Below are 17,045 nucleotides of genomic sequence, written 5' to 3' on the forward strand. Positions count from 1 at the left end.
GTCACCAGTTACAGGCCAACAAGTGACCCTGACTTGCCTTGTAACTGGAACCTCGGTCTACAGGAACCTCTCCAAACCTAGTGTTCCCAAACAGAGATGCCTGGGGGGAGGGAGGAACCCTCCATGGTTACTGATCACCTCTATTCCCAGATTGCCTTCACCTTCCCTCTTCGTGGACACTCGCATTGGTAGTATTCAGACAAACCACCACAGACAGCCTGTTTATTGGGGAAAGACTCGTCTCTTCTCTCGTGCGGTGTTAGCAAAATAAATAAACAATGAAACCCCACAATTGTATACTATTTACAACCTGCAGGATGACCTGGTGACCAAGTGGGAGGACTGAACCCTTCTCTGTAGGCCAATACTGCACTCTTTGAAAGCAATGGGAGAGGTCCAGCAGCCAGGCCAGAGGATCAAAGGAGACCAAGGGTCTACTTCATTTCAAGCTCGGGGACAGGCTGCACTTCTCGCAGATCTGGAGGGGCAGCATGTGAGTCAGGGACGTTCTGTTTATGGCCACCAGTAGCTGCAGCTTGCTCAGGCAGTCCTGCAGCGCCGCCTCGGGGTGCCCGCCCAGGCGCAAGTCCATCGGGCGAGGGAGCTGCAGCATACGGTCTGCCAGCGCCAGGCAACAGACGGCCAGCAGGGAGGGGGTGTAGCTGGTGAAAGCGTAGTCAGCCAGGCTCAGCTCCGCCACCCCGCGCGCCAGGGCTTGCGCTTCCAGGGCTTCGGACACCTCTGCCTGCCCGGCCTCCACGCGTGCGTGCGTGAAATGCTCCAGGAAGAAGCTGATGGTCGGCGCGCCCAGGCTGAAGTGCAGTTTGTGCAGCACGATGCACTCGAGGTTGCAGAGCTGCTGCCGGGAGAAGGCGCCGCAGCACAGGGCCAGGAGCTGCTTCACGAGCGGCGGGTGCACCTCCACCTGTAACACAGGGGCGCTCATCCCTCGCTGCGCAGCATCCAGGGCCGGAGGCCCACCCAGTCTCACACCCGGGAGAAAACCAGGACTTCCCCCATCCCTTCCAGCGAGATATTTGGGGCTTCGCCTCTCCATACTTCCACTGTAATCATCTAGGGTGTACTTCCAGCGCAACGCTGAAAACAGGTTTGAGAAATTTTGAAGTTTTTTTTTTTTTTTCGGAGACTAGAATAGAGGGGCTAGAGAGAGCTGTTGACACGCGGCCTATTTCTTTGCGGGCTGGGTGAAAGGACTGTTCGTTTTGGGGGGAATTCTGTAGTTAAGGCTGTGGGGTATGTAAGCTTGCAAAATGAGTTCAGGGAATCCTGCATTCAGCCGTGTGCACTGAAGAGCCGCGCGGCCAGAGAGCGGCCGGGAGTCTGGCTCCCCCCCCAGACCCCGCGTGGAGGTACCTGTTTGCAAGCGATGAGCAGGGACGTGACCCCGAGCAGCTGGAAGCAGTCTGCAGCCACAGGCGTGGTGATAAGGAAGCGGTCCAGAGTGTTCACCGTCAGGCACAGCGACTCGAAGGAGAGGCCGAACCGGCGGTGCACGGGGATTAGCCAGCTGAGCAGCTTACAGCGGGATTCCGCCGTTACCTGCCGGAGGGAGGAGGGAGGCGGGCCAGTTGAGCCTAGGGCTGAGAGCGGCTGTGGAAGGGACAGGGCACAAAGACCTAGGGAGCGTCCCCGGAGGGAGGCAGGAAACAGAGGAAAAACCTAAAGGCGCTGGAAACGGAAAGAGGTGGGCAGCGCTGCTGTGGAAAGAGCACAGGCAGGGCTAGGAGCCAGGTCGCCGGGATTCGTGCCTGGCGCCGTGCCGACCGCGGATACACGTTACCTCGTGTAATACTCTCAGCAATCAGTGGGGGCAGGGAGGTCACCACTTTGCAAATGAAGAAACAAGTTTAGGACTGTGAAGTAACTTGCCGGGGTCGGTAGGAGTCTGGACTCGAACCTAGAAACTGTCTTAACTAATCTGCATTCTACCGCGTCCCTGCTAAACAGTTTGGAGACTTCGGGCAGGTCACTTAAGCCGTCCAGGCCCCGCTTTTCCCCATCTGTAAAATGAGGCTGGTGGCCCGGCCCTCCAAAGCCCCTTCCCGCTCGGACCGGGGGCAGAAGTCGGGCTGGCGAGGGCCGGGGCGCCGCGGAGGGCTGACAGAGCAGAAAAGGAGAGAGCCCGGGAGAGGAAGAGGAGCGGCGGTGGAGAGCTGGCTCTACCAGCGCCTCACTTGTGGCTGCCGCGCCAATGACTCCCGCGGGTGGTAGTGGCTTTCCCGCGCCTTGCGGAAGGCGTAGCAGCTCTGACCGTAGTCGCGGAAGGTCTGTAGATCAAGTTGCACCAGCTGCTGGGCAGGACCGGGTAGGGGGCTGCAGCCTCGCGCCGCGGGGCTGTCTGCACCATCCGAGCCGGAGCTGGGGGACTCGAACAGGTCGCAGACGCCAGAGTCTCCGGGTAGCGGGCAGGGGTTCAGCGGCTGCAGCGGCTGCTTCCTCCGGAGGCGTGGGCGCCTGCTCTTCTTCACCGGGGCACGGAGGTTCCGGTCGTCCCGCCTCCCAGCCCGGGCGGCGGGACTCACGGGGCTGGTGGAGCAGGGGGTCACCATGATAAAGCCCGGTGGCCGTTCTACGACTCCCCGGCTGCGGTGAGGGTGGGCACGCGTGCGCGAGAGTGCGGAAGAGGCCAGGCCTGACCCGCGGCGAGCCCATAAGTACTCTGCCTGCAGGTTCCCTCAGCCACACCCCCGGCTTCTCACTGGCTGAGCCCAGAGCGGCACAAGAACCGCGTTTTCCCGGCTAAAGACCCGCTCCCGAGCGCGCTGCTGGCACACTCAGCCGCCGGGGTCTGCAAGGGGGAGGCGGAGCTACAGCGCGCAGGGCGCACTCGCGTTGAGCGGCCCGCTCCGTGTGAATCCCTTGTTACCCGGGCAACTGAGCTCGGGTTGCAGCAGGAGCTGAGCGCGCGCGGCGTGGGGTAGCGGTGGGGTGGGGCGGCAGCTAGGCCAGGTGGACGCCGTATCCAGATGAGGAGATCTAACCGCGCCCGGGAAAGAGATTCCCCTGGGGGACATCTCCTCGTCCTTGGCCAGATGGTTTTGACAACTGCGAGAACCTTCTATGCCGGCTGTAACCAGGTCGGTAATTTTGTAAAGGTCCGCTTCCGAGCTCCAGACGAAGGCTCCAGCTAGAATTCTGTCAGCACAGACGTTTTCTTCAGTGACCCATACAAACAATAATTATAATTCAGTTGCATTTGTGATTTTCGTTTTAGGCAGGACCTGAGGAGCCAGTATCCTTCCTTCCGCCGGGCTGGGGAGCACAGCCTCCGCAGGTTCCTCGATGCTGCTGCATATCTAGGGGCCAGTCCAGCCAGCCAGCCGGTATTCGTGCTCCAAACAGAAGGCTGCCCGAGGAACCTCCAACAGCAGGTCTGCAGTCCTGTGATATTTTCTCCGCACTTTCCCCCCAAACCAAGTAAGCTGCAGCCGTTTAAGAACTTATCATTGTTGGAGGGTTGCATTTCTAGCTTCATTAAATTGCTCACCGCCTGCTATGTTCTAGGTCATTAGCTTCTGACCCCCTGCTCCGCGCGGCTCAATCTTTCTCGGTTATTCCCTGCTTCCTGTTTCCGCTGCTTCAAAGTGGAAGTTTCCTTTGAGGAAGCTTCCTTCAGAAGCCTACGGAAGTAGAGCTGGAGCGGGGGAGGTGAGAGAGACTGGACTAGACGTGGCAGCTTCCTGTTCTAGTAGAAGCGGCAGTCCTTCTCCGGCCTGAGTGAATCTCCCTCGGGCTCAGACCCCTTAGGAGAAGGGGCACAAGTAGCATCTAGTCAGCCTTACAGGCATCTCCCAGTGGCAGAAAGCCCACATACCCTCCAGCTGATGAATTTTGCAGAGGTGCTCGAAGAGGTGAGTTACTAGGTGCTGTTTGGCGAGCAGGTTCAGCCATTTTTCATTTCAGAAGAAAATTGACAAATATATGTAATCAAAATGTAAATCCTTGTCCCCAGAAATTTAGCGGACTGTGGGGTGGTGTCTTCTAGAGATTCAGGTAAAAGAGAAGGGACAGATTTCGGGTTCCAGTCAGTGTTCCTCCTATTTTCCTGTAATTCTGAACAAGGTCTTTAGTCTTCAGACCTAAATAATGTCATTTATAACATGAGAGATTAGCTAAGACTTACCTGTATTTCAAAATACAGATGCCAGGCCTCCCTGTCTCCTCTCAGGCAATTGTTGGGGAACTTTTATAGGAGAAGCAATTAAATCTGTGGAGCGGAGTCAGGTATCAGACTTCTTTGAGAGGGTGTCTAGGTGAGGAGGAAGGACCTAAGAATTATGATTCTTTAAATTGGCCCAGATGGCCATGTGGTATGGTGGGAAGAGTGCACAGTCAGCTCCTCGGGTTAAAATGGTCGCTCTCTTTGATTGGTCATCTTGGGCAAGCTGCTTACCTTCTCTGAGCCTCTGTTTCCTCACCTGTTAGTTGTGGATATTAATACTTGCCTTAAGAGTCAAGTGAAATAGATGTGAAAACTCAAAGTCCTTTTTTGAATACACAATAGTGGGGTCATCTTAAAACTGTCATTGGGGAGTCAATATTATCACACGAGATATTCTGAAAAGCAGTACCATCATTTTACCCACCTGTGGACAAGAGGCTAGCGGTACCTTGTTAAAAAGGCTTTGTCCTCCCAGAGAGTTTGCCTGCCGTTAGAGTTAACTCGTAATAGGGGGTGCCTGAGCTTTGGCCTGATGGCTCTATTCCTTGGTACTTGTGGAATGCCTGCCATGCCAGGTCTAAAACAGTTAGCATGGCTGCCTGGGCCCTGCCCTTGCACAGCTATCACTGTAGAGGGGGAAACAAAACCACTTGTCATACTTTTTAAATTACTGAAATGTAGTAAGGGTTATGATGGAGGATCTCCCGGGTGTGGGGTTGACAGATGAAATACAGGACTCCAGTTAAATTCAAAAGTCAGATAAATAAGTGTTTAGTATCTCAAATATTGCATAGTACCTATTTATACTAAAAAATCATTCATTGTTTATCTTAAATCCAAATATTGCATGGGGCATACTTATGCTAGAAGAGTATTTATTGTTTATCTGACGTTCATATTTAACTGGACCTCCTAACCTCTGGCAGTCCTACCTGGGGCCGTAGAAGCCCATATTAGAAACAACTGGCCTGGACTGGAAAGACTTCCCAAAGCAAGTGGTGGTTAAGCAAAGATAGAAGGATGGGGGTGGAAAGAAGATAAGAGGGAGATTTGGCCACAAGTATTTAAAATAGAGAAACAGGATGTGGGAAGGTCTGGAAGCATGATTCCTGGGACATTCTAGGGCCTATCTGATGCAGAATGGCTGGAACACAGAGTTGGGGGGAAGGGAGGAGAAGAAGCAGGGGAGATAAGAGATAGTAGCTAATATATAAAACTTCTTATGTGCCAGGAATTGTGTTGTGCTTTTTATATGTATCTATTATACTCACTTTATCTTCACAACTCTATGAGATGGATTCTATTATTATCCCCATTTTACAGAGAAGAAAAACTGAGGCATAGACAGGAAAAGTAATTTACCCAAGGTCATGAAGCTGGTAAATGGCAGAACTGGATTCAAATGGAAACAGCCTAGCTCTTTGCTCCATAATCACCATGCTCTACTCCTTCAATAGCAAGATCGTGCAGTTCCTTGTAGGCTACGTTAAAGGTTTAGACTTTACCTGAAGCGACTGAAGATGCTTGACCAAGGGAGAAACATGATCTGTCTTTTGTTTTAAAAAAATTACTCTGATACGTGGAAAATGGATTGGAGGAAAAGAAACTGGAGGCCTTTAGGCACAGTATTTGTGGTTCAAGCTAAGGGCATTTTATTTTCCCTATGAAGGGTCTTTAAAATTAATTTCTGTTTTTTAATCTTTCTGGGACCAGGGCCCAATGCACCTTAAAGGCACTAGGCAAACCTAAAATACTTTAAAAATGTAAAACCTAATTAAACCCAGGCTGCTATGATGAAAGCTGCTTAGCCACGATTTGACACTGCTTATTTTCAGGTGTTGTTTATGAAATCTGCAAGTGAGTATTAATATAATGGAACCAACCTCGTCTTTTTTTTTTTTTTCTTCCAGTTTAGCACTTTAGCTTCTGTCAAAGCCCCTACCCTCATGCTGCCCCATGTCTATGATTGGGGGACTGAAGTAGGAAGATCGCATTTCCTCACAGTACCTTGTTTCAGCAAACAAAGCAAGTGGGTTGCTACTTAGATATGGACAACTTTGTTGGTACCTCACATGATCTTTAAACTCGGTTTTGATGTCACTAAAAATACTTGCTTAAGACTCTATTTTCTATTAATGTATTTAAGTGCCCAAATTGAGAAGTATTTAAGGTACTTGAAATCAGACAAGTTTTTCTGGTATTTGGTAAACAAAGGGCAGGAATTTTCAGCACATTTTAAAAAGCCAGACATTTTACTTACACGTCTACATGTCCACAGGCATCCACACCTGGGGAAAAGGCCATCTCTTTGTTACCTGCCTTCCTGGTGCTTTGCCAATTACCAGTTCATTAAGGGTTCAGTACACATGCTCAAGTGCATTGCTTCTCCCTTAGTGCATACGTGTACTTTTTCTCCCAGCTCACATCCACCTGTGGCAATCTGCCTGGCACAGGTGGTAGCATGTAATGGTTAAGAGCTTTGGCTCTGGAGTCAAACTCCTTGGGTTTTAAGCCTGGGTATGCAGTGCACAAGCTCCGTAAACATGGGCAAGTTACTCAACCTTTTTATTCCTCAGTTTCCCCAGCTGTTAAACAAAAAAATAAGGTAGTAAGAGTATCCCATAAAATTGTTGTGTGGATTAGAAAAAGCATATAATGTGCCCGCATAGTACTCAATATGAGTTACGTGCTGCTATAATTATTGAGTTTTTCCAGCTGAGGTATGTGGGTTATTTTGCCATCCAGGGTGGCTAAGGAAAATAATACCTGTCATCCAGTTTGTTGATATGTATAATATATGTATTACATATATATAATATCTCATATGTATCTGACTTGTACGTTGATAAATGTTTATAGCTGTAAGGAGCAAGGAGGCTGCTATTCATATTACAGTTCCACTGGACTTCATTTGAGATCTGAGGCGGGTCTTTGGAGTGTTGAAGTAAAGATATAGCCCTCCAAATAAGCATTACCTGGGCTAACATTTAAGAAATTTTACTTCTGTAAAGTGTATGTCTTTTTGCCACATTCAGATGCTGAATTCCAGCTATGAGAAGGAAGATGTAATATTGGGTTGGGAGGTCTCCAGCAGCAGCCTGTCCTTCCAGGGCCTGGATCAGAAAAACTAAAAGAGTAGTAAGCACAGTAGCATAATTATGCTTGAGGCCAACCCAGGCCCCAGCTCTCTTGAAATCTAGGAGACTAAGTGACTTGCTTCAGTGAGCCTTCAAAGCATTTCCTCAAACTGTGATTGTAGTCTGATACTCACTCTGCTGTTTTCCTTTTAGATGGTGGGGTTGCCCATGTAGACTCAGGGGTATCAGGAGGGAACAGCCCTTCTAGCACTGTGGATATAACATTTAGGGTGTTGACATTTACTTATGAAACAGTCAAGATGATGTTTTACTATCAGACTTGTTTTAGGAATGTATTATATAGCTTTATTGAGCTACTACCAGTATATAGAGAGTAGAGTCTTACCTGAAGACTGAGGTCATTCCTGGTGTTGTTTGCTTGGAGAAAAGGTGTGCCTTCCCCAAAAGAAACCACAATAAGGGGGAAATTTTTGGTAATCTGCGAGAAGGAAATGTTTGTCTCTTGTGCTTGTCCCCCCAGGTAGTGAGGTATCTAAGGAGATTTGCTCATGATGGTAGATGTTAAAGTGGCATGCCTCAGATTTTGTGATATTCTCAGAATGGGTAATTATGACACAAAACCAAGAGACTATAAAAGAAAAGATTGATAAATTTGATTATGTAAAAGTAAAAAAAATGTTTTTACAGGGAAAGATGTATTTTCAGTCAAAACTGGAAAAATACTTGTAACTTATGTCACAGACTTGAGCCTAATTTTCTTTTTTTCATGTTTTATCTGTGTTAGCTGTTTATTTCCTTTTTTCTTAAGCCCAATTTTCTTAAGATCTAAAGAACTTCTATAAAATCAGTAAGAAAGAGTGGCAATCTAATAGAAAAATGAGCAAATATTTGAATAGATAGTCCACAGGAAAATGTGTCTCATATGAAAAGATGCTCAGATTCACTCATAATAAGAAAAAATGCAAATTAAAACTATCATGAGATATTATTTTGCACTTAATCTGATTGATGAAAGTCCAAACCTTTGATAAGAGGATATAGGGAAATAGGGCCTCAATATATTGTTGGTGAGAGTGTAAATTGGTACAAACATTTTGGAAGACAATTTGGCAAGATCTGTAAACATTTATAAAAGGATGCTTATTGCAGTATCCTTGTTAAAAGCAAAATATTAATTGTCTTCAATAAAGGACATCTAAAAAACAGAATATTGTGTAGCCATTAAAAAGAATGATGATGAAGCAACATGGATGCAACTAGAGATTATCATACTAAGTGAAGTAAGTCAGAAAAAGAAAGATAAATACCGTATGATATCACTTGTATGTGGAATCTAAAATATGACCCAAATGAACCTATCTATGAAACAGAAACAGAATCACAGACATAGAGAACAGACTGGTGGTTGCCAAGGGGGAGGGTATTGGGGGAGGGATGGAGAATGGGAGGTTGGGGTTAGCATATATAAGCTTTTATATATAGAATGGCTAAACAACAAGGTCCTACTGTATAGCACAGAGAACTATGTTCAGTATCCTATGATAAACCATCATGGAAAAGAATTTTTTAAAAGAATATATATATATATATGTATAACTGAATCACTTTGCTGTACAGCAGGAATTAACACAACATTGTAAATCAACTATACTTCAGTTTAAAGGAAAGAATGAGGAAGATGTTTATGGACTGATATAGAAGATTTTCAAAATAGAGTGTTAAATAAAACAAGGAGAGGGAGAGGGACTCTTTATACCTTTATCTAACATCTGAATTTTGAACTATGCATATGTGTTATCTGTTTTTAAATGCCATTTCTCATATGCAGATGAGCTGAAAGTTAGAAAGCAGGGCCCCTAGGAGAGGCCTGAAAAGTGGCAACAGCTCTCATGTGGACATTAGAAAAGAGTGTGTAGAGTAAAACAGGGCCTGTGTACTCTGGGAGCAAAGTTGTATTGCTTCATATGTGAGACTTTTGTTTTGGAACTTGGTTTATTTCAGGGAACAGAACTGACAAACATCCCTGCCTTCATGGAGCGTATATAGGGTGGTGGCACAGGGAGAAACAAGCCATGTAGGGACTGGGGCATTGAGAGTGCTGGCACGCAGGTTGCAGGGTTAGATAAGTTGGTCAGATAAATCTCACTGGGCAGTTTTGAGCAGAGACCTCTAGGAAGTGGGGGAGTTGGCCAGGTGGGCATCTGGGGATAAAGCATCCTAGCCAGATAAAATAGCCAGTACAAAGGCCCTGAGGCACGAGCAAACCTAGCATGAGGAGGAACAGTGAGGAGCCCAGTGTAAGGAGTTGGAGTGAGGGGATTAGCAAGTGAGGTAAAAAAGGTAATAGAGGCACATCTTGTAGGACCCTGTTATTGCCAGCATTCGCTGAGTTATTATGCTTTGATAGGCTGCACTTTTATTTGTTGTAGCATTTAATCATCACCTGAACCATATGAGCTACATACCGTTATTGTCCCCACTTTACAGATGAGAGACTCTTTAGAGAGGTTAAGGAGCTTGCTTGAAAATTCACAGCTAGTAAGTGGAATACCAGGCCTTAAACCCGAGTCTGTGATTCTAGTCTGAACCTTTATCCTGATGCTGTTCTGTGTTTATTAAGTGCTGAGGGAGAACTAAGGGAAGGCTTTGAGTGCACCCTTGGGCCACTGCGTTGAAGGAGGAGGAAGCTGAGGGGATAGAGCCCCCAGAAGAAGGAGGAGCCCACATGGTTAGAGCTAGTTGCACTTTCTCATGATAAACCTTGGAGGCTCTGCAGTCTGGTTTAGCAGGCCAGCCAGAATTGTCTTGCCCAAGTATGTGCCTAGAGGTTCAAGCTGAGCTAGAATTGAGAGCTTGGGAAAGGAAGCAAGGCTTTGAGGCCAAAGGAAGTGTGAAGCCATTTGGAGTGTGATGAGCACAGACTGTGTCTAATTTCTGTGACTCAGCCACCTCTTAGGAGGTGATCAGGTAACGAAGTGACAGTTCACTTAGCTTCTCAGAGAAAGCACGGGTACTGAAAAGATGAGTTTAAATTGTCTGGAGAGGGAATTCCCTGACAGTCCAGTAGTTAGGACTCCTTGCTTTCACTGCCCAAGGCCTGGGTTCAACCCCTCATCAGGTAACTAAGATACTGCAAGCCATGGCATGGCCAATAATTAATAAATAAATAAATACATAAGTAAATTGTCTGGAGAGTGTAAGTTCTGCTACCTAGTGGCCTTGCTAGGAGTAGGAGGTCTCAGAAAGCAGGCTGACCTGAGGAGTGAGGGAAGTCGGCGCCTTTGTTCTTTAGCCGAGACTTATTGCCTGTTCAAAAGTGCAGCTTTCTTCCCACCTTCCATTCCTGGTGCAAACAGTGTTTCACATGAAGCAGCAGATCAAAGACAATCACTAAAGGAAGCTTTTACTTTTTTATTTTATTTTTTAAAATATTTATTTATTTGGCTCTACCGGGTCTTAGTTGCAGCATGTGGGATCTTTGTTGTGGCATGTGGGATCTTTAGTTGCAGCATGTGGGATCTTTAGTTGCAGCATGTGGGATCTTTGGTTGTGGCATGTGGGATCTAATTCCCTGACCAGGGATTGAACCCCAGCCCCCTGCATTGGGAGTGTGGAGTCTTAGCCACTGGACCACCAGGGAAGTCCCTAAAGGAAGCTTTTTTTTTTTTTTTGGCGGTACGCGGGCCTCTCACTGTTGTGCCCTCTCCCGTTGTGGAGCACAGGCTCCAGACGCATAGGCTCAGCGGTCATGGCTCACGGGCCCAGCCACTCCGCGGCATGTGGGATCTTCCCAGCGGGGCATGAACCCGTGTCCCCTGCATCGGCAGGCGGACTCTTAACAACTGCGCCACCAGGGAAGCCCCCTAAAGGAAGCTTTTAAGGACTTGTCTTGTTACTTGAATATAACTGTACCTGAACACTGTAGTTGTCTGTCTCTGCTCCTCCACAATCATTATTTAATGAATACCTACTAAGTGCTGGGCATTGCTCTAGATCTGCAGCAGTGGTAAGACACACAAGGTCATATAGAGGGAGGAGAGGGGAGGTTGAAAGTAAAACAATAAAATATAAATGATACCAGGCCATGGTAAGTTCTCTGCAGAGATTTTAAAGCGTGCTGGCCTAGAGTGTGAATGGGTGGCCACTTTAAACTGGATGGTCAGGAATGCCTCTTTGAAGAGAGTTCTCACTTCATGTGTTGCTAAAGTCAGGATATCAGTCTTTTTCTTTTAATGTTGTGCAAATCCAGTCCCTAAGTGAGGTTTCTCATAATGTTGCTTAAATTGCTATGCCATTGTTTGGCAGCAGTGTTTTCTTGGGGAGGGGTGGAGGTCCTACAAATGTTTAGATAATGATATTTAAATCTTCCTAGAGTAGTTATGTTGAGGTGAACTGCAAAGGACTGAGAGCGTGAAGTAGACTTACTGTATACAATGGATTTTTCCCAACCAAGTGCAAGATAAAGCTAGTACATCTCTGTGTTTATTATTATTGTTATTTTAAATGATGAAGGTCTAGCTTGCAGAAGGCTCTTCTTCTGCCGGGTGGGGCATCCTATGTTACCATAACGTCAGGCTTCTCTCTTAGATAGGGGCAGATCTATCATATCTTTTCTTTCTCTACCACATAGAAAACAAAGAAGGCAGCAATTAGTATCTTCAGTCCATGGTAAAACAACCCCCTGTCCCAAACATAAAGCAAAGCTGGTCCTATTGAAAAATAACAAGGGGGAAGGCTGAAGGGCACAATATGTAATGCGCCTACTTGGATGTCAAATCACAGGGTGCAGATCAAAACAGAGCAGCTGGTGAGGGACGCCTAGTCATATATTTCTTAGAATTTATGAGAAAAGGCCCCAAGGGCCTGCAGTTAACAAAGGCACTCAGCATGGAGCAGGTTAGGCTGCCCTATTGGGAGGCACCAGCCAGTCTCTGAGTGTGTTCAACTATGCGGATTTGAAATGAATGGACGGAGTGGTTGGATTTTCTCCCCATGTGGCAAGTCTGGGTGTTAAAGTTATATCCTTCAGGAACAATATTTCCTAGTACTTTTGGAGAGACTGACAAATTTTCATTTTTCTTCAGCATTATAACCTGCACTTCTGTATGTTGATTATGTCTGCTCTTTCTGCATCGGCTTGGAGGTATACGTGTGTGAACCATTTGTGGAGAATCTGGTTTTTGTTCCAGACATTGCGCTCTCCTGTATTTTATGTTGTACCATCAATTCAAAGACCAATTGGAGGTTGTCTTTTTGGTGATATTCACAATACAAGTTTAACATAGAAATATGGAAACTGTAAGTAACCAAAGTAACATGTTTAGAGAATGCACCTGACTTAGTTTGGAGATGTACAGTCACTCTAAAATATCTAGGCATTCCAGGAAGAGCAGTGACAGTAGCATGCACCCCTTCCTCCAATATGGCAATTAGATACTCACTGGAATACTTTTCAGTTCATCTACCAATGTTCATTCAGTGTCTGCACTCAGCCTGGCCTCGTGCTTTTTCATTAATAACATTTGTTGTATACTCCTGACAAGAAAAGTAATGTCTGTTTATTGCAATAAAATTAGAAAAATCTCATAATGAATAGAGAATTTAACAGTTACAGTTTTATAACAGAAAACACTGACATTTCAGTATGTAGCTTTCAGTTACCTGTGTGTATATATCCAAACACATACATGTAATACATACATATATATGTTTTTGTATATACTTTTTATTAACAAAATTAAGCTCTTCATATATATAGTTTGGTATCCTAGTGTATTCGTTGCCCTAACAACTAAATCTAATCTTAATGGCTTAACAGAATGAAGGTTAGTTTCTTGTTTTTAGCACAGTCCTTGCAGGTCAGGCAGCTCTCCTGGTCAGCTTTCCTCTAACAGCGAGTTGGAGATAGATTGATCAGAGCTGCTTCTGGTTTGCAAATCACCATCTTTGGAGCTCTGTGCTTCCAGCCCTGTGTTTAGGAGAGTGAGCTTGGCAAATTTGCAGTGGTTCTTTACTGCCTAAGACTAGAATGTGATTCATCAGTTTTGCTCACATTTCCATTGATGAGAAATCCAATCACATGATCCCTGCATAACCCAAGGGAGGCTGGGCTGTAGTCTCCTCGTAAGCTCAGAAAGAGGAAAGATATCTATCACACTGTCAATATGTGATATGACATATCATAATATGATATGCCAACATATCCCACTGTTCTTGTCCCATCTGCTTTATCTCACTTAACATTGTATTATGGCATTTTCCCCAAATCATTAAATATTCATCAAGATCATGATTTTTAATAGCCTCAGAGTTTCCCATCAAATGCATATGCCATTCTTAGTTAAAATATTCCAGGAAGTTTTGTGTACAGTGACATACAACCCTCCCTCCAAAGTGATTTCCTGAAGCCAGCTAATCTAAGGTTTTGGACATTTAGTTTTTTGGCATTTATTTAGAAATGTTAGGATACTAATGTTAAAGATGCAAAGGAAAAATTTCTCTCTACATTAGCACAAACTTTTATGGCCCAAAACCGTAAACAGAAGGGCAAAGCTATCTCCTGTATCCTCAAATGCCCCATCTTTTCTGTAAATAGAGTTTCCCTGCACCCTCCCATTTCTCCCTACTATTGTCTCTCTTCATTCACACCCTTTTATTTTCTTCTTTCCTAGGCAGATTACCGCCCCCCACCCCCCCCACCCCTGCCACCACCAAAACCAACTAATCTTAAGTTTACACCGCTCAGTTTTTCGCCTTTTGCACTATATTTCAGCTCCCTCCTCAACCCCTCTCAACACTCTCCCTCCTCCAGAGGTGCTGGGCTTGCCAGCCAGTGTTACCACTCCCCTTCGGCCTTTCTCCATGGGTAGTGGTCCCCAACCTTTTCGGCACCCGGTTTTTGGACAGGTTTTGTGGAAGACAAGTTTTCCAGGACAGGGTTGGGGGGTGAGGTGTGGGGGCGGGGAATGGCTCAGGCGGTAATGCCAGCGATGGAGCAGCAGATGAAGCTTCACTAGCTTGCCCGCCTCCTGCTCTGCGGCCCAGGGTTGGGGACCCCTGTCCGTAGGGACTTAGGATGAATAGAGATAATGTTCAACCAGTTGAGAAAGAGAAGGGGCTTGTGTACCCAAGCAGCATAGGACTTGCTTATTAATAGCTCTCAACAGACTGTGGTTTGAGGTAAATTAATAATTCTATTTTACAACTAAATGTGAAGTGTGTGTGTGTGTGTGTCTCCACCAGTCTCTAAATTCTGTCTTCTACATAGAAATGAAGTAGGTAATAAAAATAGCCCCACTGTGACCTTTTGGAAGGGTATAGGTCATTTGTTTTAGAATACTTTATCTCAAAATGACTGTCAGCCAAAATCAATATAGCTTTTGGATTTATCAAAATGGCTTAGTAAAAGGTGTCAACTGAAAAAAATGCACGCGCCAAAAGGTGAGAATTATGTTTTATTCAGGGATGTTCCAGAGGACTGAAGCCCAAACACAGCCTCTCAGGTAGCTCCGAGGAACAGTTCCAAAGAGGTACAGGAAGAGCCAGGATATATATATAGGAGTTTTTGCTTCAAAGGAAAACATGTAGTCTAACATCAAAAGATGACGGCTAATCACAAAAAAACAGACTTCTCAAGTTAATGATTTTAGTGCTTTTCTATGTATGGGAAGATGCAAGAGTCTGGGCTCATTGAAAGTATTCCTTTGATATGCGTCTTAAGCCCGTATCCTGTTTTTCTCCGTCCTGAATTCCCCTCAGGGTGCACTGGAGGCGGGGCGGGGTCAGGGGGCTGGGGTGGCCCTGCAGCAGTTGATGGCTTGATGGTGCAACACTCCGTGTTTACTCAAATGGCAGGCAACATTTTTTTTTTTTGTCCACAAAGGAAAACCCAGTGGACTAACATGGGCAGACAACCCTGCTTCTGTTTGGCCTTTACTTCAGAGAGTCCAAATACTCCCATTGGACCACAGCTGCCTCACTCACCCGACCCTTTTCTCTTTGGTTTTCTAGAGGCTGAGGTAGAATCTTTTACAAACATATTGACTAGAAAACTGAGGGTAAAACTCTACTAACTAGTTGTATGACTTTGTCCTGATCTAGTTGTTTGGACTCCTGGCTAGAGAGAATTTTAGTTTGGTGCCATTATTTACTCTAGTCGAATTCCTATTTGCTCCTAGATTATATTTCCTAGTCAGTGTTTTCCAGGTGTGTGAGGTCTCTATGCTAGGTGGAATTTTACTTGTTAGACAGCTACCCTACTCATGAACACCATTATATAGCAGTTTCCTTTCTATATGGCCTCAGAGATTCATAACCTGAGGGCCAGTCTGCCCAAACCTAACTTTAAAATCTCTTTCTTCATCTCTTTTAGTAGTTCTTTAAGACGGTCACCCCATAAGCCCTGCCCTTATCCTGGACCTATTTTTCTTGGTCTTGTTTGGTTTGTCTAACTAATGCATACTTATCAGCTAGGTCTTAAGGCTGGTACTTTGGTGAGGTTGTCTTCTTTACCTATGACTCTAACCTGACACTTGGATTGGTCTCCCTAGTGTCTGAGTGGCATGGACTGAGTTGACAGGGCACTCTTCATTGGAATCTGCCTTTTGTATGAGTTAGCAGAAAATACTTTCTCTGTTTATGTTTCAAATTGTGTCCTCCCTAGTGGACCTGTCATCAGGGTCTGGTTTCTTGTCTAAGAAATACCTCCAATTTTTCTCACCCCAGAGCCCAGTGAATAATTACATCTTTCCTGGCATGTCTGTCTTCTTTTTCATTTGCATAATTCATTCTGACACTTCTTGAGGACTGACTCCTTTCCAGCATCTCATTGTATAGTTTTACTTTAGTAAAATATAGATAAATCGATTATTGGCGTTTGTAGACAAGGACTTAAAATAATTATTATAAGTATCTTAAGGAAAACACACAGCATGGATACACAGGACAGAAAGAGAAGAATTTCATCAGAGGATTGAAATCTATAAAAAATAATCAAATGAGCATATTATAATTAAAGAACACAACATCTGAAATTAGCACTCATTTGATGGCTTTAACAGCAGTCTGGATATAGCAGAAAACAGGATCAGTGAACTTGAAGACAGATTAACAGAAACTATCCAAACAGAATTACAGAGAAAAAATGGCAGGAGGTTGGAAGCACAGAATATAAAAACAACACGTTTGATACAAAAGTATAGCCTAACAGTCCAAAAAGTCTAACATACATGACATTGGGCTCCAGAAGGAGAGAAGAGAGGGAATAGTTCAGAAGCAATAGTTGAAGAGATGATGCTTGAGAAGTTACCAAAACTGGTAAAAGAAATCAGTAGATTCAGGAAGCTCAGTGAATCCCCAGCAGGATGTATGTATATGCATCCTAGCACTTCATAGTCAAATTGCTGATAACCAACAGTAAAGAGAAAATTCTCACGAGCTAGATAGTATGGTTGGGGTGAGGGTGGGAAGACGCGTTAACTTTCAAAAAAACAACAATAATATTAATTGATGTCTTTTCAGTAGAACTCATGAAAGTCAAAATACAATGGAATAACATATTTAAAGTGCTGAAAGGAAAAAACAAAAACTGCTAACCTAGAATTCTATATTCTGTGAAGATATCCATAAAAAAAAAGGTGAAAAAAAATGAAGGTGAAATAAAGACGTTTTCAGGCAAACAAAAGCTGAAGGAATTCATTACCAGATCTATACCATAAAAAATACTAGCAATAGTAATAATAATCTTTTGGGGTTTAGAATACCTG

The 17,045-nt window shown here is 45.0% G+C and overlaps 1 protein-coding gene across 1 annotated transcript; it reads right to left on the bottom strand.

Annotated features, from left to right (window-relative positions):
* Positions 1–439: 439 nt before the first annotated feature.
* On the bottom strand, positions 440–2,570 carry CCNO (cyclin O). The gene is made up of 3 exons (XM_060146077.1): positions 2,196–2,570; positions 1,375–1,560; positions 440–925 (listed from the first exon to the last, which is right to left on the bottom strand). Exons 1-3 carry the CDS (start codon positions 2,568–2,570, stop codon positions 440–442), a joined length of 1,047 nt encoding a protein of 348 aa, XP_060002060.1.
* Positions 2,571–17,045: the final 14,475 nt, after the last annotated feature.

The sequence above is a fragment of the Lagenorhynchus albirostris genome, chromosome 3, assembly GCF_949774975.1.
Source record: "Lagenorhynchus albirostris chromosome 3, mLagAlb1.1, whole genome shotgun sequence".
In the NCBI taxonomy this organism is placed as follows: Eukaryota; Metazoa; Chordata; class Mammalia; order Artiodactyla; family Delphinidae; genus Lagenorhynchus; species Lagenorhynchus albirostris.